Below are 27510 nucleotides of genomic sequence, written 5' to 3'. Positions count from 1 at the left end.
CCACGGAAACATGTGTGGGGGGGGGCAGTTTTGATAGGCTGTTCAGGGAAATGCTAATCGCTTTCGTTTCGTGTCACTTTGTCAGTTTAACAGTCAGGCCCCGCGTTATCAGCTTCGGAATCAAAAAGGTGCCAGTTTTATGGTCGGGATAGCACTTAGAGAAAGCAACTTTGACCCCTCCCCTTCTTCTCTGGGGAGGAGAAAGGAATTTGGAGTAGCTCCAAATTTATTCAATATAGAATGCACAAATCCACACCGTTGTTCACTACAATAGTAAGGGCACAGCCTTGTCTTTTCACCCTTGAAACACTGAAGAAATTGGATCTCACTCCATTTGTAAGCACTGCTGCTCTTGGGGTAGAATGACAGAAATCAGGCCTGTTTTTGATCAAGCCTACTTGATCACCATTGATGATGTCTGTGACGCCAGTGTCTTTGTCAGTATCTAACAGTCTACCCCAAATAGGCTAACGCTTGAAATTAGATGGATGTGAAGTGTCTCTGTCCTTTTTAGGGATAAGAGTGATCAGTGCTTCATTGAATGTACTGGGCAGAGAACTAGATTTGAATGCTTCCAGTTATACCTTATGTAGAATAGGAGCCAAAATGTCAATATATTTTTTGTAGTATTCAACCGGGAAGCCATCTAAACCAGGTGACTTTCCTGTTTTCATGGACAGAATAGTGACCCTAATCTCCTCCTCTGTTATTGGCATCTAGACTTTATTAATTTGTTTTGCTGATGTTACTACCCTATTTCCCATCTTAATCATTGGAATATTGTTGGAGGTATCCTGTAGTTTCAATTGTCTAGCTTGTAATTTACCACATTTTTCACCACCTTCATAAAAATTGGATTTGAGTCTGCATAAAGTGTATTCTGCTTTTCTGTTATATATTTCATTTAGCTCATATTTAAGTTTACAGATATTATGGTATGATTTATCAAAGTTTTGTTTTGCTAATTGTTTGTCCAGGTTACGGATCTCCTTCTCTAATTCCTGTTCTTTCATTACCTTCTCTCTTTTTATCTTTGTAGAATGGGCAATGATTTTCCCTCATATGTAAGCTTTGGATGCTTCCCAAACAGAAGATAATTGTGTCGTAGATCCAATGTTAATTTCAAAGAAGGATTTAAGATCTTCTGGTAGTGTGTTGCTAAATGTCTCATTTTGCAGCAGCATAGTATTTAGCCTCCATCGACCTTCTCTAACCTTATCAGTATTCAGATCTAGATGCAGTGCCACTATGCCATGGTCACTAAGGATGATGGCTCCTATCTCACAGTTCATCACTGACTCTACTAAGGTATTAGATTTTAGAAAAAAGTCGATCCTTGAATGCGATTTGTGACAATGGGAGTAGAATGTGTATTCTCTTTCTCGTGGATTCACTAATAGCCATAGATCCACCAGACCCAAATCCTCTGCCAACAACTGTCTGTGTTCTTGAATTTCAGATATGGCAATATTTTCTTCCTTTTAATTTGGTTACCACAATTATTTATGTTCCATGATATTACATTTATATATCTATTAACCACAATATTTACCCTTTTGAGAATGAGAAGTTGGACAATAGTTGACATATATTGCCTTGGATCAACTCCATACTGTCTTGATGCAATAATCAAACATTGAGAATAATAAAAGAAATATCCCCACGCGCAGCATCCCATCAAACCCCCTCGAAAACGAGATGGTGCATCTCAAGGGGTTTATCCTAATAAATAAATTTTGAAACCTTTTGCTGCACAACACTACCCTCCCCACCTTAACAAGATTCAATAACAAAAACAACAAAACTCAGCAACAAACTTTAATGAAACTCCTTTAATTATTTCACTCCGTCTGTGAAGTGCACCGATATTCCTTATGGCAGCATCACCACCACAGCCCAGACAAACCCCATCATAACGGTTACCGTACGTCCGTAGATCCATCCACCATTCAGTGTGTATTCAATTTTAGAACCCGCAGTCTTCTATCCAGCGTTTTGAAGAAATGTCTCTGCCTTTTTACCGTCTCTGTATGTTTTCTGTTGTCCTTTCCATGTGAAGATAAGCGTTGCCGGATATGCCAATCTACGGTTCACAGTCAGCTCATGCAGGCATCGTTTCACCCATAGGAAAGCCTTCCTCTTTTCCACCAGCGCCCTAGTCAGATCCTCAAAGAAGGACAGCTTGCAGTCTTCCCATTTGAGTCCACCTTTTTCATTAGCCATCAGTAGCACCTTGTCTCGAGCAGATGAACGTAGGAAGTGTATCAAAATAGTCCTAGGTCATCTCCCCCGGATCGGGCATTGGGGCGAGGGAACGATGTGCACGTTCAATCTCAAACTCATGGCCGGTAAGACCGTGCCCTTTCGTTTATGATCTTTTCCACGTATTGTATCACTTTGCCCTTCTGTTCCAAGTTTTCTTTCAGTCCCACAAGCCGTACATTGTTCCTTCTGCTCCGGTTTTCCAGGTCCTCTACCCGCGTCCACAGTGTTTCCCGTTTCTCTCTGTATTTGTCCATGTCCTTCACCATTCCAGCATTCATTCATACAGGGTTGGTGTTGGCGCAGTGAATAAGACCCATGCTTTTGGTGTGAGAGACCCGGGTTCAATTTAGGGTTGGGCCAATACACAATGCCATCGTCCATCGTCCAAAGCCGACGTGAGCCACACGTTGGCTTTGACGTAGCCTATCAAACAACTGAAACCAACATCTGCACCCTGTGTGTTCACTGCTGCTTTACCTGGTCTGTGCTTAAAATATCCACTGCGACTTGTAACGTAATAATATACCAATTTTTTTTTAACTGAGTGAACACATGCACATAAGACGACTGTTGCCCCCCTGCGCGTGCCCACGCACCCGATGTCATCGTCCATCCCGATGTTTCATTGTAGACCTCGCCTAACCCTAGTTCAATTCCCCACTGTGACACATCCACCATTGTGTCCCTGAGCAAGACACTTAACCCCTAGTTGCTCCAGAGGCGTGCGACCTCTGACATACTTAGCAATTGTAAGTCGCTTTGGATAAAAAGCGTCAACTAAATGAATAAATGTAAATAGCCACTGATTAGGTGAGAGGGAGGCCAGGTGAGGCGGATGAAGCCAGCAGTAGGTCCACCCTGGGACACTTACCGGAGAGCCCGGTGTGGTTCTCCCAGAGGGTAGCTTCTCCTGCGCTCTTGGGGCATTCATGTGGTGTCGGAATAATCATAATGTATTTTCCCTCCTTAAATCTTTATTGCAAAAAGAGAAATAAAGTGTAGTATACAGAACTGTGGTTTGTGCAAAATTACGTATTGCATATACATATTTTGCAAACATGTAATTTTTAATATGGTTCTAACGGTTTGTTTGCTGCCCATGTAAAGTGAACTAGATGTCTGTGTGTTGTTTATAGGCTCTGATAATGCCAATCCAACAAGTCTCTGTAGTAGCATCCGTGTTGATTCCACATTCTGACTTAAGAGCACATGAATACACCCTGAAGAACAACTTCACAACTCGGGATATGGGACCATCCGAGGAGCATGTGAATGCATCCTGAGCCGCTGGATGCAATTCGCAACCTTCACCACTAAAACTTTCACACTGACATTTTATGTATGGATATGCCACAACCCGAGGAACAGGGAGTGACCTAGTCACCATCTGGACTGTAGCAGATTCCTCTTGCTACGGGTAACCCCAGTACAGACACCGACTCAGGAGCTCGTCCAAGCAGTGACTTTATTTCACACACCCGCACACATATACACTCAACATAAAGTACTTTGCCTGGGCCGGCCGTGCACTTCCCGGCTCATTCACACCGGTCCCTCCGGGCAGTCCTCCACCGGTCACACCAGCGTCCACGTACAGCCTTACTGGCTGTTCTTCATGTCAAGACAGGCAGCAGGCAACTGAAGTCCAGCATACTACTGAGCCACCTCCCCCTACCACTCCCCACTGCAGCTGAATGCAAACCATGCCCACCTCCACAAGGACAGAAACAGATAAAACAACGATGAATTGAATGAAATGAAAATGTATTTTTATAGTGCCAATTCATAACAGAAGTTATCTCATTGCACTTTTCATATAGAGCAAGACTAGACCATAGGACTGGACCCATATATTCGATTGGTACACATTTAATTTTCAATTTTGAGATTTGAATATTGAGGGGTTTTTTTTGCACGCCTGACTATCGCTCGAGTTCAAAAGAAAAACAAAACTTTGAACTTTAAACCGAGCGATGTCAATGGCAGTGTGGCAGTTAATGGGGTTTATTCATTTTACAATTGCTTAATTTCATTACAGATCAAAAAAGTCAAATAGTTGTAGTTTTTAAGTTAATCAGTAAAATGTAGGCTACAACAAACGACAACGTGATGAACACATTTACAATTCTATTAGGACTGTTGTAGAATAACAACATTTAGTATGCTATAATAAAAACAACTCTGGACTCACAGCTACGGTTCCCCCTGCTCTCTACAGCATCCACCAACCCGGTTCTGCAGTATTTGGGCGGCTGTGGCTCAGGAGTTAGAGCGGGTTGCTTGTAATCCTTGCCCCCTCAGGCATGTCGAAGTGACCATGGGCAAGACACCAAACCCCAAATTTCTCCTGGTGGCTGTTCCACAAGTGTACAAAATGAAAGCTTCAGCTCTTTGAGTGGTTGCAAAGAATACAGAGCATTTACATTTAGTCTTTCACTCAGATTCTCCCTCACTCATGTCATTGCCAGAACTTCTTGGGCATTCATTCTTCTTTTGCTCTTCTGTTTCTATCAATCAAATACATAGCTGAAAAATGACAGTCTGCTTATCAACAGATGTCTCCCTCTCTCTTTACCTGTATGTGTCTGCTCTGTTGACTTTCTTCGTCTGTTTTATAAAGATACCCAAAAAACACAACTCTTGTTTGGGATTTTTCCCTCATGATTCTGTTTTCACAGCAGCAGGTGAGCCTCTTGTGGAGGAGGCTTGTTGCGAATGATAGTCTATCAAAGCGATTGAGACCAATGCGGTACAGAATGGCATTGGCACCAACAGTTGTGTTCACTGTTGCTTTTCCTGCTCCGTGCTTTACAATATCCACAGTGTCTGCATCTAACAGCAGATAACATCTCTGTCTGTTTTCTGCAAAGTGCTAAAAGGGGTCACCAAAAAGCCTACTCTGGTGAACTGGGCGGTCGGCCCAAGTAAAGTCTGTGTGGGCACATGGCTTATGGCTTTTGTTGCTTTTCAGCACCTTCATGAATAAAAAATTCCCATTTTAAAGGGAAACAACAGATGCTGGAATTTGGCCATTGGCCAGGCTAGAGGTAGCACTGCTGGGAACTGATACCTTGGTGGTGGCCAAGAATTTTGCTAACAATTTTTATATTTGAATCATTGTTTGAGTCATCAAATAAAATGCAGATCATACTCTGGTTGTATTCTCTCCAGTGTCTTAGATGTTCTGCTTTTCTTTGTTTGATCATAATAAACTGGCTTTTCACTGGTGGTTGGACAAACAACACTTTAGATGATGTCACCTTGGACTTACAGGATTACAGTGGATCAAAGCAGAGGGAATGAGAGACAGGAAGCTCAGAGGCTGGTGTGGCTCTTTAACAAAAGAACATCATTCCCCACTCCCTCTGCCTGCTAGCCCCTCCTTCTGTTCCACTCTCTCTCCTTCCTTGCGTCCCCATTCTCTCTCTCTCCTCAGCCTGTCACAGGGTTAGAGGGGAGGGGGATCATCCAGGGAACACAGCCAGGATGGCTGAGGATGCTGGGTAGAAGCCATACAGCAGTTGAAAGGAAGCCATCTAAAAAAAAGCGATCACCTTTAGATGTAATGGAGGCTGGAGGAAGAGGAGTACTTGCTACTTCGGTATGAGCAGGTTAGTAGGAGAGAGAAGCAGAGCTAGGAGAATTAGTAGCTATACTCTGACTGAAACCTTGTGTATAAGCTGCACTTGCAGGACTGAGTGAACCTTAAAGCTGCTCTGCTCTCAGCTCTGACTCTGTTAGCAGTTTACTGACATCAGATCTGGATCTGCCAGTGTGGTCTGCAGATTTAAGGTAGAGCTGATTAATACAGCAAAGGCTGTTCATGAGAATCCAAGAACCTGGCTCTGATGTCCCACTCTGAATATATTTCCCTTAGGTACGTACTGATGTATTACACTGGGTTTTAATGGAGGATTTTAGTGGGACATTCCACATTTCAAAAGAAAATCAGATATTGGAATTTGTAGTGATTTCAATTAAAAAGATAGTATTGCTTTTTCAACATAAATTTAAATTAAACTATCTGGCTACCATAACTGTGTTGGTCACAAAATAATAGGGAGCAGTTATAGTATCTGCACAACTTTGCCACACATTGACATTTGATCCCACTGACCTAACTTGTATCATACGTTTCAGCAGCTACTATGAACCTTGTAAAATCTCATAATGTACCTTAACAGAGTGGGTTGTAGTGTAAAGAATACAATAGCCTCCACAATTTAAACTTTTTTGAAACAATACTTGCATGTCATATGTTCATTAAAAAAGTTCTTGCACGTGCACATTCTTCATCATCATTTTGAGATGTCTGTAGGTGTTGCTCTTTAAACCTTTTTATTGTATCAATTTTCCACCTCCTGAAAGTACATATGCTTCAAAAATCTGCACCCAGAAGCAATTCAAGGACGGACATGACCAAAACGTATAGCCTATTGTTGCTGCAAGTTAATTTATGGGAAAAAGCAAGTTTGCGAGTTTGTAGCCTGAATGTCTCTGTGTTTCCCCTAGGATTTAGGTGGGGTGGTAACGCAACTACTAGTGTCGTGGAGCGGACATGTTAGGAATATGTGGTGTGGCCCACTAAGTTTTACTTGTCAATTTCTCCTTTACTCTTATACATTTTTAGTTTTAACCTTTAGTTTAGTTTTAAGATACTACCTCCTGATGGAGCTTTTTACGGTTATGCTACATTCATTTATTTAGTTGCCAGATTCCTGGCGTGCAGTCTAGGAGGTTTTCCATCCCATAATAGGTTAGGAAGTGCTAAGCCGCTCTGTGCCCTAGGCCTTTCTAAAAACTCACGGCAGATTCTAAGTTTTCCATCCCATAAAAATGTAAAAATCAATCTATTGATTGGAAAGAGGACTTTGGTATGAAAATTAGGAGATATTTAAATAGGTACAAAAATTTAGGAAGTACATTTATCTTAATGCTTAATGCAGCACTAAGGCTTAAAATTAATGCTATAGAGATCAGAGAAAGCACGCGTGATGATAATTCCTAAATATTTAAAGCCAGATTTGAATATACGAAAAGGTATCTCATTGTCTAAAATCTGGAGGGCTAAATTGTTAATCGGAAAACATAAACTTTTGGATAAGTTTAATCTATAACTATTTAAACTTTCAAAATCGCTCAGTGTTGCAACAAGATTAGGAACACGAGACTGGGTCTGATAAGTACAACAACAAATCATCAGCATATAGGGAAACAATGTTCTATGCCGATTCTGCAGATTCCATGTACGTCTGGCGAAGTTTTTAATTAAATTGATAAGGGCTCCATAGCCAAGGCAAACAGGAGTGGGCTAAGGGGGCAACCTTGTCGTGTGCCTCTAGACATTGGAAAGGGTTGCGACCTCAGGGTGTTGGTTATTAGTGACACTTTCGGAGATGCATATAACAGGCGAACCCTGGCAAAAAAAAAAGTAGCACCAAATCCAAACCTCCGTAAAGTTGCAAATAGGTAGCCCCACTCAATTCTGTCAAAAGCCTTCTCCGCGTCCAGAGAGACAACCACTTCTGGGACATCCTGAGACAAAGGAGAATGCACCACCGTGAGAAGTTTACGAACATTTGTGAAAGAGTGACGATCTCTCATAAAACGTGTTTGGTCCGCTGAAAGCATATGGGACATCACTTTATCCAGTCTCAAAGCTAAAAGTTTGGCCAATATTTTAATATCTGTGTTTAAAAGCAAGATTGGCCGGTATGACTTAGTGTCCAGTGGGTCTTTTCCTGATTTGGGAAGTAGTGTAATAGATGCTTCCATTAAACTTGGTGGCAGCTTTGATTTACTCAACGAGTGATTCAACATTTCAAGAAGGACAGGGGCAGAGAATTTTTTGTAAAACTCCACTGGAAAGCCATCTGGTCCTGGAGTTTTTACATATTGCATTTTACGAATGGAATCCATTACTTCCTGCAGTTTCAAGGGTGCATACAGGCATTCCTTAAATGCTTGATCTATTGTTGGAGTGTCTAGATTATTTAAGAACTCTAACATGTGTGAGGTATCATCAGAGAGAGTGGATGTATAAAGGTCTGTATAATATTTTTTAAAGGTGTTGTTATTTCAAGAGGGTCAGTAGTCAGGACTTGTGGGGACTTGCGGATGTGCGGGATCTGTTTTGCACTTCAGTTGGTGTGCTAGCAAAAGGCCTGCTTTTTCTCCATGTTCACAAAAGTGACCTTTTGACCAGAGTAGTTGTTGTTGTAGGTCATATTATGTTTGTAATGCGATTCTGTCTGTTTAGTTCTGAAGTTGGGGTTATAGAGTATTGTTGGTCTATTATTCTGATAGATTTGATCAATTCCTGTCAAATCCCCTTATAACAGCCTGCACTGTCTCCCATAGAGTGGATGGGGAAGTTGAGTCTGATTTAATAATCAACAAAAAGCCATCGAGTGCCTTAGATATGTTCATCTGCCAGCAGTGCTGCATTCAATCTCCAAACTGGGCGCTGTGTTCTATGCCTGGAGAACACAATGTCTAAAATGACGGGTGTACCTGATACCACGATGGCAGTGTATTCTGCTTTCTTTACTGTCGGGAGAAGCTTTTTGTCAATTTAAAAGTAATCTATTCTGCTGAATGTATGGTGGACTTGAGAAAAGTAAGAACATTCCTTCTTGTGAGGATATAGAAACCTCCAAGGGTCTATACCACCAATCTGATCTAAGAAGTCACAGAGGGCCCGGGACATTTTGGAACTCGCAAACGATTTACGATGCGAACGGCCTTTAACAGGATCAGTTACATTGTTCAGATCTCCAGCAAGACTCAGCTTGTGAGAATTCAAGTTGGGCAAAAGAGAAATTAGTTGATTAATCAAACCAACATCATCCCAGTTCAGGGCATATACACTAGTATATGCCCTGAACTATGAGTACCACATGTGTATAAAAAAAGTCCTGACACTATTATAAATCGGCCTAGTGGGTCTGAAATAGTTTCTGAGGCAGTGAATAATATTTCTTTATGAATTAATATTGCTGAACTTCTGGCTTTAGTGTTAAAATGGGAATGAAAAGACTGCCCCACCCAGTTCTTTGTAAGCCTGATTTGGTCCACTATGGTTAAATGTGTTTCCTTGTAAAAAAAAGCTATTTAAGTGTTTAGTCTTTTAAAGTGGGAAAATATACACTCTCTTTTAATCGGCCCGTTCATGCCCATAACATTCCAGCTTGTAAACTTGGCAGATGCCCCTCCACATCTCCCTGGTGGCCGTTTTAGCCTCAGTTGATATTATACAAAGTTATACAAAAAGAAAAAGGTTAGATACAAATCTGTATGCTGTACAGCCGCTCTGTGGCCCAAAAGGACAAGCCTGACCAAAATAAATAAGCAAACAAAAAAATCCCTCATACGGCAGCAGGAGAACCTATCCCACTATACAACATCACAGTACACAGCATAAAGTAAACATGGCCTATGTCTGCCTCTGGAACATGGGAAAACTGCAGGCCTCTTCCCCGAACTTGTGTCTTCATAGATCCAACTACTTCTACTACCTAAACTCTAAGGAGCTACCGACCTGGCGACAGCATAATAGTTTTAAACCGCAGTTAAACCTGAAACATACATATTTAAGCTAGCCATTTCTCCACCACTGAAACATAAAACCAGACGAGTGTCCCTGTTTCTAAAAGTAAAATTAACATAAATCAATCTTGCCCTACGGTAGCCTACATTATCACAGGGGGAGGGGCTCGACCTCGCGAATCACATTACCTTTAAACTTCGCATTTGACATAATAGATTGGTGAAGGAAAAAACAAACAAAAAACATCTCGTCTTAATTGTGATTGAGTTCACTGGTCCAGCTCACCAATTCGAAAGTGTTTAACTGTGGTGGACACAGTTATAGCAACATTGTCCCAGGCGGCCAACATAACTTATACTTGCCATGCAATCTAGTGAGAATCATCAACCATTACCTTCTGATTGTAGAAAGTCTTTGCCTCCTCTGGCGTGTTGAATTTGAGGGTTTCTCCTCCAAAAAAAACATGGAGGCAGGCAGGGTAGAGCGTGGAGTCTTTGCCTCAGTTCGTGTTGTCTGGCCCATCGCAGCATTCGCTCCTTTTCCTGAAACTGTTGGAGGCAGACTACAAATGGAAAAGGCAGTCCTCCACGGCAAAGTTTCTTTCCCACTCTGTGGAATCTCTCCAAAGCTGGCGCTCTGTTGAAAAACTTGTCGCCCGTAATTTTCATGGGCATGTCTGACACAAAGGCAACAGGGTCCATGTTACCTTCACTGTCTTCGGGGACATTTATAATCCTTAAATTGGCTCTGCGAGAGCGATTTTCCAGATCTTCAATCTGGTCCAGGAGCGTCGCATTCTGTGTCTGAAAAAATATTCGCTGCTGAAACATTCATTCAATCTCTCCAAAGTTTTCCCCTGCGAGGGATTCTGTTCCGGTCAAATGGTTTTAGAAGTTATCTACTGTATCATGTAAAGCAGACACAGAAGCTTGAATAGGGTCAACTGCTTCTCGGATTAAAGTGGAAAAATCCTCCCTTAAATCGGCATGTTGTTTGGACAGTTCTTGCACCATCTTTTTTGGAGGAGCTGGTTTCTGTTAGAGAGGAGCTGGTTTCTCTCAACAAGCAGCTGAGTTTACAAGGATTTGCTAAATTTTAAGGTATGTAGCATCTAAACTAAACAGGCTATGGACAGAGAGGTTTTGTTTTAGCTTGTTTACAACAAGCTACCACATTTGCTTGTGTAGAACCAAAATATAGCTGCGGTGGATGAGACGGAGCAGATTAAAATCGTTTTGTACACATTCCTGCTTGTTGTACTCATGCAGTAGCACCCTTTTACTAGTACTGGTGGTTTTGCTGCACTTACAGTAACAAGCATAGTTATGATTAACTGTTGTAATCTACACTGATCTCCGTTCACTTGGCTCCGAGTGGAGCTCTGCTGAGTCAAAAGGGGAGGGGCTGCAGCGTGAAGGCTGGCTCGTTCCATTGGCTTCTTCCGCACAATAGTGTTGATAGGCTCTTATATTACTCATGACATGTAACCAATCAGCTAGTACCGTGGGTGAATGGTTAGAGGGCGGGTATGGCGAGAAAGCTAGTGCCGCTAAGATGGACTTTGATGGAGTGCATTTTGTAGCAATCATTGACTGGGCGTGCTGATGAAATAAGATGTGGTGACTAGGGCTGGGCCGTATACTGTGGTTATTAAACAAGCCTGTCCAATAATGTTCTGTGTATTTTCCTCTATTTTTGAGGCACTAGCACATTGTTAGTGCGCACACACACACACACACACACACACACACACACACACACTACTACTTTAGATCCAGAGGCTCGATTTATTATAGTTAACATTTTGATTCAGAATACTCATTTATGGATCGCTAATATCTGTGGCCTGAATGTTAACGAGCCCTCCTATTTTCATTCTTTCTTCACCTCACTCTCTGCTCACTCAGACACAGCTCTTATAATAGGAGGGGACTTCAACCTGGTGTGTAATCAAGTAGTTGACAGGCTCAGTACAGCAGGCAATTACCATATTTGAAAATCAACAGACACCCTTAAAGAATCTTCCATCACTTCAAGACCTGTACGCCTCCGGGACTCTGAGGCGAGCAGGAAAGATTGCAGCTGATCCCTCCCACCCTGGACACAAACTGTTTCTGTCAATTTACATATTTTGTTGTAATTCGTCTGCACTACACAAACCCAGAATAATGCACATGTTCTGCAAATAGTTGTATATTCTGCAAATATTTTTCTCTATTTTTGTTAATATTCTTATATAACTTGCATTGTCTATTCCATATTTATATATTTCTACATTTATTTATGTCAGCTGTATGTTTGTCTACGTGTAGCACCTTATCACCAAAGCAAATTCCTCGTATGTGTTAAACACTACTTAATAAAGCTCTTTCTGAACTGATCTTCTTCTGATCTGATCTTTATAACTTGGAAACTACAGTTGTTTCTTTAGATGCAGAGAAAGCATTTGATAGGGTAAATTGGAAATTTCTGTTCACTAATTTACATCAATTTGGATTTGGAACCTTTTTCATAGACTGGATTAAAATCTTATACATATCCCCAAGAGCTTATGTCAGGACAAATGATCATACTTACCAGGTACCAGGCAAGGTTGCCCATTCTCTTTTCCTCACTGTTCACCATTGTTATAGAGCCACTATCGGCTGCTTTCAGACAAAATAGAAATATTAAAGGAATTCAAACAGAAAATGTATCTTTATGGATATGATGTATTGCTTTTCCTCCTAAACTCACAAATGTCTCTTTCTGAGACAATCACACTTACATATACATTCTCATCCATCTCAGACTACTCCATTAACTGGAGTAAATCCATAGTTTTACCTATAATGTGTGATTTCCAGAGTATATATACTACACCGCTAAGGGATTATTAAATATCTGCGTGTCAATATTTCCTCCAGGCTGTCAGAACTGACATGGCTAAACTACGCGCTTGACTTAAATCAATTGAGGATGACCTTGTGCGATGGACAACGTTGCCCGTATCACTCATGGGAAGAGTCGCCACCATAAAAATCATGGTCCTGCACAAAATCAATTACCTGTTTTCAGTGTTACCCACCCAACCATCTGCTGTCTGGTTTAAGTCACTGGACTCAAACATCTCTAAATTTTGTGGAGAAATAATCCTCCATGAATCAGTTTAAAGACTGTGGTGCTTTAGAACTGCCAAATTTTGCTCATTACTGCCTGTCAGACTACAATGTATCTCAAAATAGAGCAATCAAAGCCCCCTGGACCACTCATGGATGGACATAAAACAAACATTCTGTAAGGAAATTAAAATTTCCAATATGCCATTCATCAGCTCCAGTATCAAACATCATACACTGAACAAAATTAAAACGCAACATTTTTGTTTTTGCCCCCATTCATCATGAGCTGAACTCAAATATCTAAGACTTTCTATATGTACACAAAAAGCCTATCTCCCACAAATATTGTTCACAAATCTGTCAAAATCAGTGTTAGTGAGCACTTCTCCTTTGCCGAGATAATCCAGAGGGATAGATAGATATATATGGGATATATAGATGCTTTGAAACACATCATCAACACTGACAAAGAAACAACTCCTTGCTCAGTGTTCTAACATCTGCAAACGGCAGCTCCTATCACAACTAGAGATTGATGCAAAAAACTGCTGCAGATGTTTTTTAGAGATGCCATTCGACTGGACAGAGCGGGCTCAGTGGTGGGCTCAGACCTGGACTCTCTGGTGAAAGTGGCAGAAAGAAGGACCCTGGACAAACTGTTGTCCATACTGGACAATGCCCACCACCCCCTACACCACACCTTCATCGGGCATTGGAGTGTGTTCAGTGGCAGACTGCTGTCCCAGCCCAGCTTCACAAACAGACTCTTTCGTCCCCCTGGCCATCAGACTGTACAACAGCTCCTAGTCATGGCACGGAGGACAAAAGACAAAATAACTATTTCTACCTCCATCTGTACTGTTTACTTCCATCTGCACTTCATTTGCACTGTTTACTGTGGCTTCTGTGTTACAAGTTATTTTTATTTTATTTTAATATAGGTTTAATGTATGTATATTTTGTATGCTACTGGATACTTGAATTTCCCTCGGGATAAATAAAGTATCTATCTATCTATCTATCTATCTCTCTATCTCTCTATCTCTCTATCTATCTATCTATCTATCTATCTCTCTATCTCTCTATCTCAATTTGCCCCCTTAACATTCAAAGACATGAAGCGAATGTTGTACATGCATGAGTTGTTTCTTATGTCATACATGTTGCTCTGACTCAATATGTAAGTGTGTAGTCCAGTGTGCTGAGGAGAAAGGAAGGCAAGGGGTGAAAAAAACAGAGATGGAAAGTGATGCGGCAGACCAGACTAGACCAGGTTGCTAGCTACAACTAACTGGGCAGTGAACCTTCCAAAATTACAACCCTGTTTATAAACTGTGTGATTCAACAACATGGTACGCCCATTCCCGGCTTGCCCAAGTACATTGTCGAAAAACAGACTGAGAGAGAAATGTCCATTCATTTTGCAAGCTACTATACATTTTCCGAGCAGGGCAGATATAAATCCATTGTGTTGTTGGCTGTCTCATCCAGGTATCAGTAGGTCAAGCATGTCCCTTCTCTTGCTACAGGCAAAGTCATTAACTTTCCATGCATGGCAGCAAGGGGCCAAAGTAGCACTGATAATGCTAGTCCACCTCCCCTGAGTAAGCAGCTGGTGTTTAATTTGGATCAGTCCCCAACCGATGGAGAGCTGTGTTTCTGGAATACGTACACGAACTGATGTACCTCTTTCACTGATGAGAGATGCCATCTACTACCATCATCTGTCCTGATGAACAGCCGCGCTGGGTAAAGCAGTGAAGGCTTAAGGTTGTGGCTGAACAGCTGGCTCATGACCTCCTGGTATTTGTCATGCTGCTCCATCACCTCGGGACAGTAGTCTTCATATATGTAGACCAGCTTGTCTTTATAATTAAGTTCGCTTTGGTGTTTGCGGGCTGCCAGAATGATTAAGTCCATAGTCTGGAATTTGTGGAAACGCATAAGCACAGCTCTAGGTCTCTCCCCCGCACCCGGTTTGGCTCTGAGAGCACAATGGGCCCTATCCAGCTCTGGAGGAGAAGAAAGCCAGTACTTCTACCAGGAGGTTGGAGAAGAACGACATTGGCTGGGCACCCTCAACTGCCTCAGGTATCTATCAAACATAGATTACACCGTCTGCTTCTCCCCTCCAAATCAGTGTGTTTAGCTCTCATATGGCATTGTCGTTTACCTTACCTTTGACTCCAGGGACTACAGCTGATTAAGGCCAGACTCCAGGTCAGAGATGCGCTGCTTGTGGTTGGTAACTGTGGTCTGTATCCCGTCCAGCTTAGAATCGATAGCAGCAACTTTGCTTTCGAATCTAACATCTACGGATTCAGATTTGGTTATCAGGTCGGTCCGCAGCTCATCTAGCATGCTAGTCAAAGTTGCATTGTCAGCGGTAGCTGTGTCGAGCCAAGACCCCTCGGACTGTTCTGCCTTACTGGTGGGCACAATATGGTCATAAACCGTTTGTTACTTAGTATTTGTTAAATTAAGCAAAGTATATTGAGTAAGTAATCGAAGTGTTAACTGTGTGGTAGAGACAGAGGATAACACCGCTACTCTGTGCTGCTCACCAGCCAGAAGACCATACTTCTGTACTTTTAGTTAACTAAGGATGTGAAAACGTCTTTCTCCACTGGTTGAGTTGGAAGTTGATTTAACTTGGCTTATAAATTTTGTTGCCACCAGTGTGTTTTGCCAGTTTAGACTGGATACTGTCCACAGTGGATGTGAAGTTGGTTCCTTCTTGTGGTTCAGCACTGACATAGGGAAAGTGAAACAGTTGATGACTGTTTGGTGTTGAGAGTATAGAGTTGGAAATTCCCCATAAGGAAGCATACTGGTACTGATCAGCAGCACTCATGAACATTTGATGATTTGTGATTGTCATTTTGTAAAACACTGTATTGTTTAATATATTAATATCTATAATACAATATATAATACAAATCCCTTCCTCAAGTCTCAAGGGTTTATTTATTTTCAAATAGAAATGCTTCCGAATTAGCATGTAGGGAATTGTGTAGAGCTAAAAGTGCTGAATTAAATTCTGGTGTTTTGCGGCTTCTTAAGGATCTTAAGGCACCATTGAGGCAGGATTCATCGCTATTTTTTCTTTAAAGGTTATTTTTGTGGAAATTCCACCTTTTTATTAAATAGATGACAGGAGAAAAGATAGTCAGTATGTTTCCTTTGATCTGTAAACCAGATGGACAAGTGAAAGGGGAAATTCAGTAATGGAGGAGATGATGGCAGCCTCATCCCACCCAAAGTCTTTTTGTAGCTTTCATGGATAGGTTATGTAAGGCTGTGTGATAGGGGAGTTGATAGATGATGGGATGTACATGAAGGTCTAATGGTTTCACCCTTCAGACTTTCTCATATTGCCTCAGCAGTGAGACTCTCTCTGTCTTAATTATTCATAGAAAACCCACTGTGCTGCAGGAAGCATGCCCATGCAGCTCAGACACAGCTGAAAGAGGAAACAGAAGTGTTTGTTAAATCAATAACTGCTCTGACAGACACATCAATAACCAGCCAAACTGACAGAGAGGTCCAGGTTCACCAGCATTGGGAGGGCAGTTTTTATTTATATTTTGTCCTTTAGATGCTTTAGGTACGAGCAGAGGTTTTATTTTATTTATGTACAGTATGTTGTGCAAAAATAGCCCAGAAAAAGAAAATAAGCAGTCAGCCAGTCCTGCCAGGTCTAAATTTACAGGGCTATCCTGTACAACAACATTCACTCCTTTTACTGTTGCAAACCAGGATACACTTCTTTGTTGTCTGAATCCTGTTTGCACAGGACTAATATGAGGAACTTGGCGCCATAACCTGCCTGTCTTTTTATAGTACAGTAAGTGTCATAATGCCAGGATTGGCGAAAATCGCAACGTTCTGCTAGGGCTGGTCAATAAAACAATAGATTATTATCGCAATACAATTTTCTCAATACAAATATAACAAATGTTTAATAAATGTTCAATTAATGTTTGATTTATTCATTTGAATCATGAATAAATTAGAACTTAATTTACTTAATTTTACTCATACATATCCACTGATCCACTATTTGGCAAGTGTTTTTTTGCATGTTCTAAAGAATAGTTTAAAGCCACAATTAACCATGTGGTTTATTCAACTTTCACTCAGGAGCAAAAATCAGCCTTTAAACTTAAATAATGATTGGACATTTATCCTGATAATTATCAACATCGGATGATATAAAAAGTTTATCTTGTTAACATTTTTGCCATATCACCCAACCCTACATTCTGCTGTGATTGCTAATAGGGAAGCAAAATCCAAGAAGAGATGTTGTAGTTGTTCCTTACATTTCTCCTAGACACAAATACTGTTAATACTAAGGTGAGACCAAAGGCCTTTTCTCCTATTTCTTCAAATTCAGCTCAGGAGAAACAACCATACAGTATAAAATGTCATTTATGTCTTACTCTGATCAAAACAAGAGATCTCTAACTGATCGTAAATAAGTCTTATTTAAGTCTCCTGACCTTAGGACCATGACATCAGAGAAAGACCTCAAAGAAAACTCAGCTATGACTCCTGGGATCTCATGATTCTTCTCAAATATGTCTCATTTCTTCTGTGTCTTGCTCTTATCAAAACATGAGATCTCTAAATAATTTTAAATAAATGTAATTTAAGTCTCAGATATGTCTCAGTTTTGTCTTAGTGACCCACTTTAGGGTGGAAAATGAAGGTATTTTGCTCAAGTACTTTACTTAAGTCAAATGTTGAGGTACTGAGTATTTTCTTTTTAGGGGGCTTTATACTTTTACTCCTGAATTTATTGACCCTGTAACAAGTTACTGAGAAGAAGAATACAATGTATTTCGTCATTGTAAATAAGGCACTTTCAAATTTCATGTTTTCCAATTTGTTAAGGTAGTCACAGCTAGCATAACTGGAACACCCACCACTTTGACATGATGTTTAGAGATTAATTCATGAAGGACTGAATGCACGCAAGAACTGACATACAACGTCACACAGAATAAGCACTTTTACTTTTGATACTTAAGTACATTCACTATAGAATACTTTTTACCTTTACTTGAGTAGAATTTTGAGGACTTTAATTGTGGATACGTTATTTCTCCTCTCGAGTCAAGGAAAATTGTTCTATATTTAAAGACAATCAGTTCTTCACTCTATGCTAAGTGCAGGGGCATTATTATCGCCCTTTGAGCAGCAGGACTGGGGTTCAAATCCAGCTCGGGACAAGAAAGGTTCTCTAAGCATAGACCATAATGTGATACAATAAAGCTCTCTAACATCTCCCTAGTGCTCCTAATTGCTTTTTAGGAGTAATAAGCAAGACATTAATGTACTCAAAAAGATACAATGATGAGATCTCTTCCATTTCTCTGATTGTAATCTAAATTCAATATCCATTTGTCTGACACTAGTCTCAAAACCTCAATCACTCCTTATCTTTTCTCCTAAGTAGGTTTTAGGAGCAACAATTCAGACTGAAGTTATCTCAAAAAGATAAACAATTGAGATCTTACTGCTTTCTCAAGAGTTAAAGAAAAGACTATTCTGAGCAAAAGATTTTTCTTCTGGATAGGGCATGACCAGGGGTCTTTATAGAGAATTAATCTTATCAACTTAAAATTGGACAATCTAAAGACCTTTGCGATGCTAAATTGATAAGCTTCTTAGGATTCATCAAATGTCGTTGAAGCAGATGGCCGCCCACCGTGAGTCTAGGTTTTGCTTGAGGTTTATACCTGCTAAATGGGGGGTTTTCTTTGCCTGTTTGGCCAAGTGCTTGCTCATGGTGGGAACTGTTGGGTCTCTGTAAATAATATTAAAAAGAGTATGGACTAGACATGCTCTGTATGAAAAGATTAGATTAAATGAGTTAATGTGTTTTTTATTAAATCAACTTTCTTTAATAAATATAACTTGTCAGTTATGGTGCTGTTAGATTGCTCCCCCATTAACAGGCAGGTACGGGCTCCTATTGTGTGCGGCAAGCGGGTTAACAAACAGTTTTTTGACCACAGTGAAAATGTTGTTTTTAAAAAAACTAAATGCCAACAAATATGGATATATATTTTGTTAGTAAAAAATATGTTGTGAATTTTGGAATTGATTACATCTATTGTTTTTTTTTCAGTAAATGTTGACTTGGAGCTTCTTTCTACTTTGACTTTTGGACGCTCTGGAGTTATTGGAAATGTTTGGATCACACGAGTCAGAATCAATCCTACATTGGGCAATAGGACAAATATATTAGTTCTTTGTGTCGTTGTCCTGTTCTCAGTTCTGAATTGAATAAGTCTGAACTGAAGTTCTGAACTGAAGAAGTTACTTGGCTGAGGGACAAAATGTCATTTTCAAATTCATTTTAACCTGCTGTGTTAAATTGAATTTCCCCTACGGGGATCAATATTTTTATATCTTATTATCTTATCTGCAGCATGCTGCCAAAAGTCTCCGTTTGATCCCATTTCTCCTCACAAATACTTTTTCACTTCTATTTCACAACTGTTTTCCTTTTGTCTGATGTCCATGCTGCCAGGCCCTGGGGTGGAAATGGGAGCCAAGGCATCACTGGTAGAGGATCAGGGGCCCGCCTCTGCACTGGTTTGTTCTCCCACTCTGGAGAACATCCAGGCAGCGTATGAGGATGGAGCGGAGGAGTCTGCCAGGGAGCTCATCCAACAAGCCTGCTGCTTGGAGTGCAGCGCGGGAGCTCCCCCTATCGATGGGGTGAGTACACACAAAATTTACATAACTATCCCATTTTCACCTGCACCGCTTGTTGGGCTGTGGTCATGATTTTATCATCATGTGTTATGCAGTGTGGAAACTAGGGTTATGGCGATATGCTGATATACTTTATAGAAAACAAAAACAAAAACAGTCTTTCTTGTCCAGCAAGTTAAGACCTTCACCTAGGAACTTCTGTCAATAAAATAAGTAGCTTGCTGCTTCCTGGTCTGAATGTCCTGTCTAAACACTGCAGTGAGCACTTTTAATAACCTATAAGTCCACTACTCTGTAAATCAAATACAGTGTCTGTATTAGGTCTAGTGTACTTGTGTTGTAAATTTATCGATGATGTGTAGCTGCCTACTGCTGCAGATGTAACGATGCTTAGTTACACTTAGCTGTAACCGGCTGGTTCAATCAACCCCTCCCCCTGTGGGTTGTCTGGAGAATGATGAGCGGGAATCTTGTTTGTCTTTTTATGTTGCAGTTTATCTGAACATCTGAACAGGAACAGAATATATTCATATATTCATACAGCTGGCTCACTACAGGCAGCTCACACACAGCACACTCAGGCACGTCTCTCATAAACTGGCATTGTTTTAAAAGTGCCAGTGACATTTATCTACTACCTCAGCCAGACCCAGGTCTGTGTGAACAACAATGACCAGATATTTCCCAGAGCTTCAGTCTGGTATGAATTATTCAAATGTAGGCAATACTTGTTTATTATCCCACATCAAACAAAAGGTTTGTGTTTGAAAGTTGTCGTAGTGTCATTCAGGCTTGGGTTCTTAAACACCAGTAAGTGTTGAAGTGAAAGGTTGCCTTACTGAGTTTGAAGATAAGGGTTGACCAGCTGTGTAGTACTGCAGGGATCTCAAACTTCAGATTCTTCATCCCAGTCTGAGCCTGCAAATGTATTAGATTACTTTTCATACATTGGGAGCTGGTAAGTGCTACTCCACCAGAAGGAATGAAAGTGGAAAAATTGTATTGCCAAGTCAACTGCAGAGGATGGCAAACAACACAACAACGGCAATGTTCATACTTTACACTTCAGTGCTTGTTAAATTATGTCTTTATAATTGCTGTCTTTATAATAACAAACGCTGTTTCGTATGTAGGTTCACGTCATTTCCCATTTCGCGTTTCACGTGTGTTTTCTTGACAAAACGTGGTTTGGAGACCAGCGTCGGGTGACACAGCCGTCAGGTTGTCTAGTGTGTGACCCCCTGTCACTGATCAGTCACGTAGTGTGAACGCCACAACGACTTCAAGACTCCTGTCACAAGTCAGCAAGTTGTGTAGTCGGCACAAGCCTTTAGAGAAACACACAAGATCTCTTCTTCACTGAGATTTATGCTTGTGAAGAAATAGAAATCAGTGATTTCATGTTCTTAGGAATAATCTTAGATCGTCATCTGAAATCTAGCAAGTGAATGAAGATTTAAAAAAATGTAAAGACCAACTTTAATTGTTTCAAATGAATGAGGCCCTACATATCCCACTCAGGCAATCAGTTATTTATGTGCACTGTGATCTTCTCTCATTTTTTAAATTGGATGATGTTTGCTCAAGCATGTTCATCTACAATCAGACACCTCACTGTCACATACTAAAAAGTTATAATCTACTTAGCTTTGAGAGCATTACTCATTTTTGTTTTCTCAAATTAGTTTTGAAATTTATGAACAGACTAACCTCAGAGCCTCTGTCCAGATATATATATATATTTTTAAACCTGTCCTACCTGGTATAGAGTATGATGACCTGGATACCATATTGTACCAGACAGATTTTACTTTAACAAGAGAGTATTAATATACTTCTTTGTGTGTTTTATTATTTATTTAATTATGTATTGATTTGTCACCAGGCCGGACAGGGGGGCAGATACAGGGGAGCACAAACATCGCACAACAGGCAGCACAGAGAAAGGACAAGACCTGTAAGAGAAGGGGGATGGAAGGTGGGGACAACAGGGAAAAGCAGTGGGAAACACCAATTGCAGAAAGCAACGAAACCTGCAATAGAACAGAGAGGGGGGCTTGGGGAGGAGAAAAACAACAAACAAACAAACAAACAAAAAACAAATAATAATAGTAAAAGACAACCAGCCGAACAGCAGCAATGAACAGCTGACATAGTAAGACAACTAAGAGAAAAATGAAAACAAGAAACAGTCCAGCACACTAAATAAGCAACACAACACAGCCACGAGAGCTGGAATAATAATTAATTTAAATAAGTAACTGAAAGAAAAGCATCAGGAATAATTCTACCAGGGACAACCTAAATTTGTTTGTGTCTATGTGTGAGACTGTGTGTGTGTGTGTGTGTGTGTGTGTGTGTGTGTGTGTGTGTGTACATGTGTGCGCATATGTCCAGATATATCCAAAGACAAGACAGTAACTGAGTAACTAGGAGCATGGTTAATGGTAACTGTAAAATACCACATCGTAGATCTAAATATGAACAATCAGCTTTCTCCATAAAGCGCTGTCAACTATGGAGCACTTTACCAATTGAAAATCAAATTAATTTCAGACAGGTTAAGTTCTAGCTCAAAGCAAACCAGAGCTGTACCCATTTTAGCTAATTGTACTCTGAATTACAAAGGTGTATTGTGGTATGTATATTGTGATATGTGTATTTTATTGTATTTCTGTAGTGTATTATTGATACTGAAATTTGTATATTTTACTTGCACGTATGTAAAAGCCCAACTAGGAAAAATAAATTAATATTAGCAGCAATAGCTGAAAAACTCTGACATCACTTTCATGCTCTGTATTGGAACTATGTTGAATTGCAGCGTCCCTATAAAACAAAATTCAAACAAAATAAATATATGAAACTAGTGCAGATGTATTACTTGTGACTACTGTAAATTGGCAGTCTTGGAAAGCTTGGCTTCCTATTGACAAATATGGAGGTTTAATTTAGCTAATAATAAATTGTGTGGTAGAATTCCCTTTGATCAGTGAACTGTCAGTAAAATAACATAATATGTGTTCTCTACTGTACTGTACTGAACTATGAATAAACAATCAAATAAATCTCAGTCTCAGTAAGGTTTAGTGTCACTGTTTTTTGTATAGCATACTGAATATTGTTTGCACTTGCAATTTTTCTTACGCTAATTTAAACTTTTATTCTGATGTCAGACACCCACTTATTGTTCCCATAAATACATTTTTACTGTGCAGTTCAGCAAATCAACGTCCTCTTGCAGTTTATTGTGTGTAATATTTAATCTGGACTAAACACAGACAGAGTCAGCATTACATGAAGCTTGATCGGGAATAATGCATATTCCTACTATTCGTCAATAGTGGTTTTCTCACTGTGTGTGTTGTTATAGGTACGTCTCCTGTGCATAGCCACTCAGCATGGTGATCTGCAGAGTCTGCAGTACCTCCTAAAAGAAGCACGTATTCCTGTGCCCCAGGAGCCATCCAACAGCAACCCAGCCATCCTGGCAGCATACTATGGCCACACAAGCCTGGTTAAAGAGCTGCTGGATTCTATACCTGGTATGAGGAAAATAAACAGCTCAACATTCACGATCTATGGGACAGGCCTGGCCTTGTATGGATTGATCTGTTTCATCCAACTGGTGTTGGGTCTCTGGTTCCCTCTTAGGTCCATGTCTGAGGAGAGACTTGCTGAACAGGATGCTGGCCACGTCTTGCCAGCAGAGTCACCTGGACGTAGTCCGGCTGCTGGTCCACGGCTATGATGCTGATGCTAAGGACTGTGCCTTCCTCAGTGATGAGTTTGCTGTCATCACTGGGCTGCCACTGTATGCTGCTGCGCGAGCAGGTAAGGAGACGCACACATGTCTAGCTGATAGGCTACTTTAATTAGGGCTCGAAGCAAGCGAGGACCCTATTGAAACTTGAATTGAAAAGGATTATTATTCTTGTCCTGAATGAATCGCACTTTTGATGGCCTAAATGTCCCCGAAAACTCACTTTGCACACAAGTGAGGTGTGGCAAAAAATTGCGTATTTTAGGGGTCTTGCACATGGGCATGGCAAAATGGCTCCATAGTGCCACCTACAAAATTGGAAAAAATTAGCCCCCACGCCATGTTCAACGTACATGCACAAAATTTTGTGGGGACATATATCATATCAAGACACACACAAAAGCCTCAACAACCCATACCCTAAACTCAACAGGAAGTCAGCCATTTTGAATTTAAAGTAAAATTTTAACTCATTTTTCAGCGTTTACAGGGTGCGTACTTTAATGAACTTCTTCTCCTACAGAATTAATCCGATCAACTTCAAATTTCTGCTGTGCTTTCTAAAGGCATTGACGATGAAAAGTTATCTGTGAGTTTTCATGTCTGTGGCATGGCGTCCAAAATGAAACGGGAACTTGTTATAACTTAAGTGTACCGTACATGCTCACATCTGCACCAAATTTTAAATGTACAGTAAGACTCCTGCCCTGAACACACATCCATATGCCAATATTCACTCTAAGTCATAGCACCTGCTGGCAACAGGAAATCACACATTTTATGCTGTAATGTACTACTCCTAGCAGGTTGGACATATCTGCTTCAAAACTATCCCAGAAAACCCTTAACACATTGATGAAGCCATGTTGTAAAACTTGTGAGTTTGCAGTTAACGGTGTGGCGGTGGTGTGGCGGCGAAGTTAAACTCTTCTCCATGACACAGGAACTTGATCTAACTTGACTGTACATGTTCACATGTAAATGTAAATGCTCTGTATTTGTATTGTGCCTTTCTAGTCTTTTCGACCACTCAAAGCGCTTGTACACTACATCTGCATTCACCATTCACACACATTCATTCACTGAGCCTAAGTGCTCAAACCGAAATTAACAGGACACTTTGACATGCAGTCTGGAGGAGCCGGGGATTGAACCGCCAACCTTCCGATTAACGGGCAACCTGAGCCTCTACCACCTGAACCTCTCACATCTGCAATTATAAGCTAACAAATGTTTGCGAAAAATGCTAAAAACAAGAAGTGATGTCATATCTTAACTTTGGAATGGCTGATCGACACCAAATTGTGTTATGTGCCATGACCTTCTGACGGGCTGTATAAAATTTGTTGCAGCTAGCCCCCTAACAAGTCAGATTGACATGAAAGTTGAGCCGAATTGTTCAGGATGGTCCCCTGACTCCAGTGATCAAATTTGACCCTAAGGTGGCGCTGTTATTGCAGATTAAAGACGTCAAAAAAAATTAATTTTATATCTCCATAAACACAAGTCCGATTCATTCCAAATATAGGGCAATTGTTCCCCATGGGCCCCTGATGACACCTGACAAATTTGGTGCAATTTGGCTTAAAGGTGGCGCTATAATTGAAGCTGAAATACCGTGGGAAAATCCTATTCATTTGAGCAATGTTTATTTCTGAGTTTTGTTAATACAATAAGACAATTCACTGTTTTAATGCAGGAGTTTGTGTTGCTACAACGAATAAAGCAAGGGAAGTTAATGGTTATAAGAGGTCATCAGTCGTCTTGGAAAGCACATCAAATATTAGCTGCCAAAAGTTTAACAACTTAGGGCAGTCCCAAAACATATGCATTAGTGTAGCTTGGTACAACTTGCAGCGATCACAGATCAACCTATATTGGGTGAGAGCCATAATAGTCTAACTTTGGTCCAGTGCAAACGATGGAGAATTTTAAACTGCATAATAGTATGCTTCATACATATCGAAGATGAATATATTCTCCCGATCATCTTTCACCAAAGTGGTTCAGAGATCTCAATTCCGAGATCTGCTTCCCACTGGGCTCTGAGGGAGTTAAAACTGGTCATATTTTCTCTCATTAATAAAGAGTATATGTCACATATCTTCCCCTTTCTAGATGAAGTAATATCAATAATTGAATCCAAGAGGATATCTGTGAACTGTGAGGCGAATTGAACGATATTTGAAGCTAAGAAGCTGCAAATCTGAAGGTATCTAAAGAAATGTGTTTGAGGAATATTAAACTCCTGACTAAGCTGTTCAAAAGAGGCAAACAAACCATTTATGAACATGTTTTTAAAAGAGCAGACCCCACATGCATGCCAAGAACTGAATGAAGTATCCGTCAAAGATGGCAGAAATGTGTGATTCTTTACAATGGGAGAGAGTACTGTACTGAGTTTACCAATTCCAAAGGATAGTCTGAATTGTTCCAATCCATCCAATTAGCAATTTAATATTTGCTGCCCAATAATAGAACTGAAAATTTGGCAATTAAAGACCTCCCTACTGATTTGGTCTTTGCAGTATAGCTTTCCGTATACGCAGGTCCTTTTTATTCCAAATGAAGGAAGAAAGCTTTCTGTCTAGGGAAATGAGGAACGAACTGGTTAAAAAGACTGGAACACACTGAAATATATAGGGGGGAAATTTGCTGAAAAGAGGTCTTTAAATTTGTGTTTTACCCATACACCCAAATATTTTATTTTGTCCATACGCACTTTAAACTGCATTGTGAGGATAAACAGCGATTCTCTCGCTGCCAGATTCACAGGCATCATTTTGCTCTTATGAGTGTTTGTTTTGCCAGAGATTTTGCCAAAATTGCTCAAAAGGTTAAGGAATGCTGGAAGAGATGAGGAAGGGTCAGACAAGTAAAGTAACATATCATCCGCATATAAGGAAATTTTATGTTCCAATCCTGCCCTTGTAACACCCTTAACATCCTTACTGCTACGCAAAGCTACTATGGCAAAGAGAGGGGCTATAAATTATGTTATACAGACGGTGGATATTAAAGGTGGATTGTCAATTTTTTATGAAGCCTGTCTGGTCCAGTGAGATTATAGTTGGAAGGACAGTTTCAAGATGGTGAGCGAACATATACAAATTACGATAAAACCTCATAAAGCGCGAATTAATGGCAACATGATCTGTACAGACCTTACCAGTTTCGTCACAGATCTCAGGGATTGCCTGATTTGCTGCTTTTTGGTGGAGCTGGTGTGCAAGAATCCTCCCTGATCTATCACCATGTTCATAATATGTGAGGCGAGATTTGATCAATAGGTTCTCAGCCTTCGGTGTAGTAAGAAGATCAAATTCTTTTTGAGAGCAGGCGTTCCTTAACCCGATCAGCCGAGGTTGATATTGCCAACTGTGAATCAATTTTGGTCACCAATTTTGTTAGTTAATTCATTAAAACAGCTGTTCCTAGCTTTTCGTAGCTGCATGGTATAAGAAATAATCTCTTAAATAAGCTTTAAGTGCTTCCCAGATTATTGACGGTGACACACCAGATCTCAGATTAATTTCTAAATATAAACCAATCTGTGAAGAAATTAAATCTGAAATTTTTTGTGGATTGAGTCGCCATGGTCTGTAGGCAGGTTTCGTGGTTGGAAGATCAAGTCTTAACATATGCGGAACATAATCAGAGATTACAATCGCATGATAATCACGTTGTTGAACTGAAGAAATAAAAAAACGCTTATCCATGAAGATGTAATCAATGCGTGAAAATGTCTTGAGGACAGCTGAAAAGAAAGAATATTTACAGGTGGTGGGATTGAGAAAACGCTAGACATCAGTAATACCATAGATGTCAAGAAAAAGCCGAATTGATAGGGCAGTTTTAGAAATTGGCACATTTTTTGCAGAGCTACGGTCCAAGTTGGGTCAGTCTGGAGAAAAAATTTGTGAAAAATGTGTGGCATCATTCCAATTAGGGGCATAGACACTAGCTAAGATAAATGGCGTATTATTTAATTTGCATGTAACAATAACATATCTGCCTTTAGTGTCTGTATCGATCTGGGAATTCTAAATTCATATGGTGTGACCACAGGAGGGGGGGCTAGAAGCCCAATTCAATTTGTG

General features: G+C 40.3%; 1 protein-coding gene across 2 annotated transcripts in view; it reads left to right on the top strand.

Moving 5' to 3' along the window:
- lrrk1 (leucine-rich repeat kinase 1) overlaps positions 1-27510 on the top strand; it is a 179891-nt gene that overhangs the window by 22535 nt on the left and 129846 nt on the right. For both annotated transcript variants that reach the window (XM_038692603.1, XM_038692602.1), the window contains exons 3-5: positions 19460-19650; positions 23021-23192; positions 23302-23481. In XM_038692603.1, coding sequence (XP_038548531.1) covers positions 19460-19650; positions 23021-23192; positions 23302-23481 — 543 coding nt within the window. The remainder of the gene's footprint in view (positions 1-19459; positions 19651-23020; positions 23193-23301; positions 23482-27510) is intronic.

This window comes from Micropterus salmoides, unplaced genomic scaffold, assembly GCF_014851395.1.
Source record: "Micropterus salmoides isolate LMB-PRFRI ecotype aquatic unplaced genomic scaffold, ASM1485139v1 Ms_hic_scaffold_3, whole genome shotgun sequence".
NCBI lineage: Eukaryota > Metazoa > Chordata > Actinopteri > Centrarchiformes > Centrarchidae > Micropterus > Micropterus salmoides.
The sequence above is the reverse complement of the archived record's forward strand: the minus strand, read 5'-3'. Positions and strand labels throughout refer to the sequence as shown.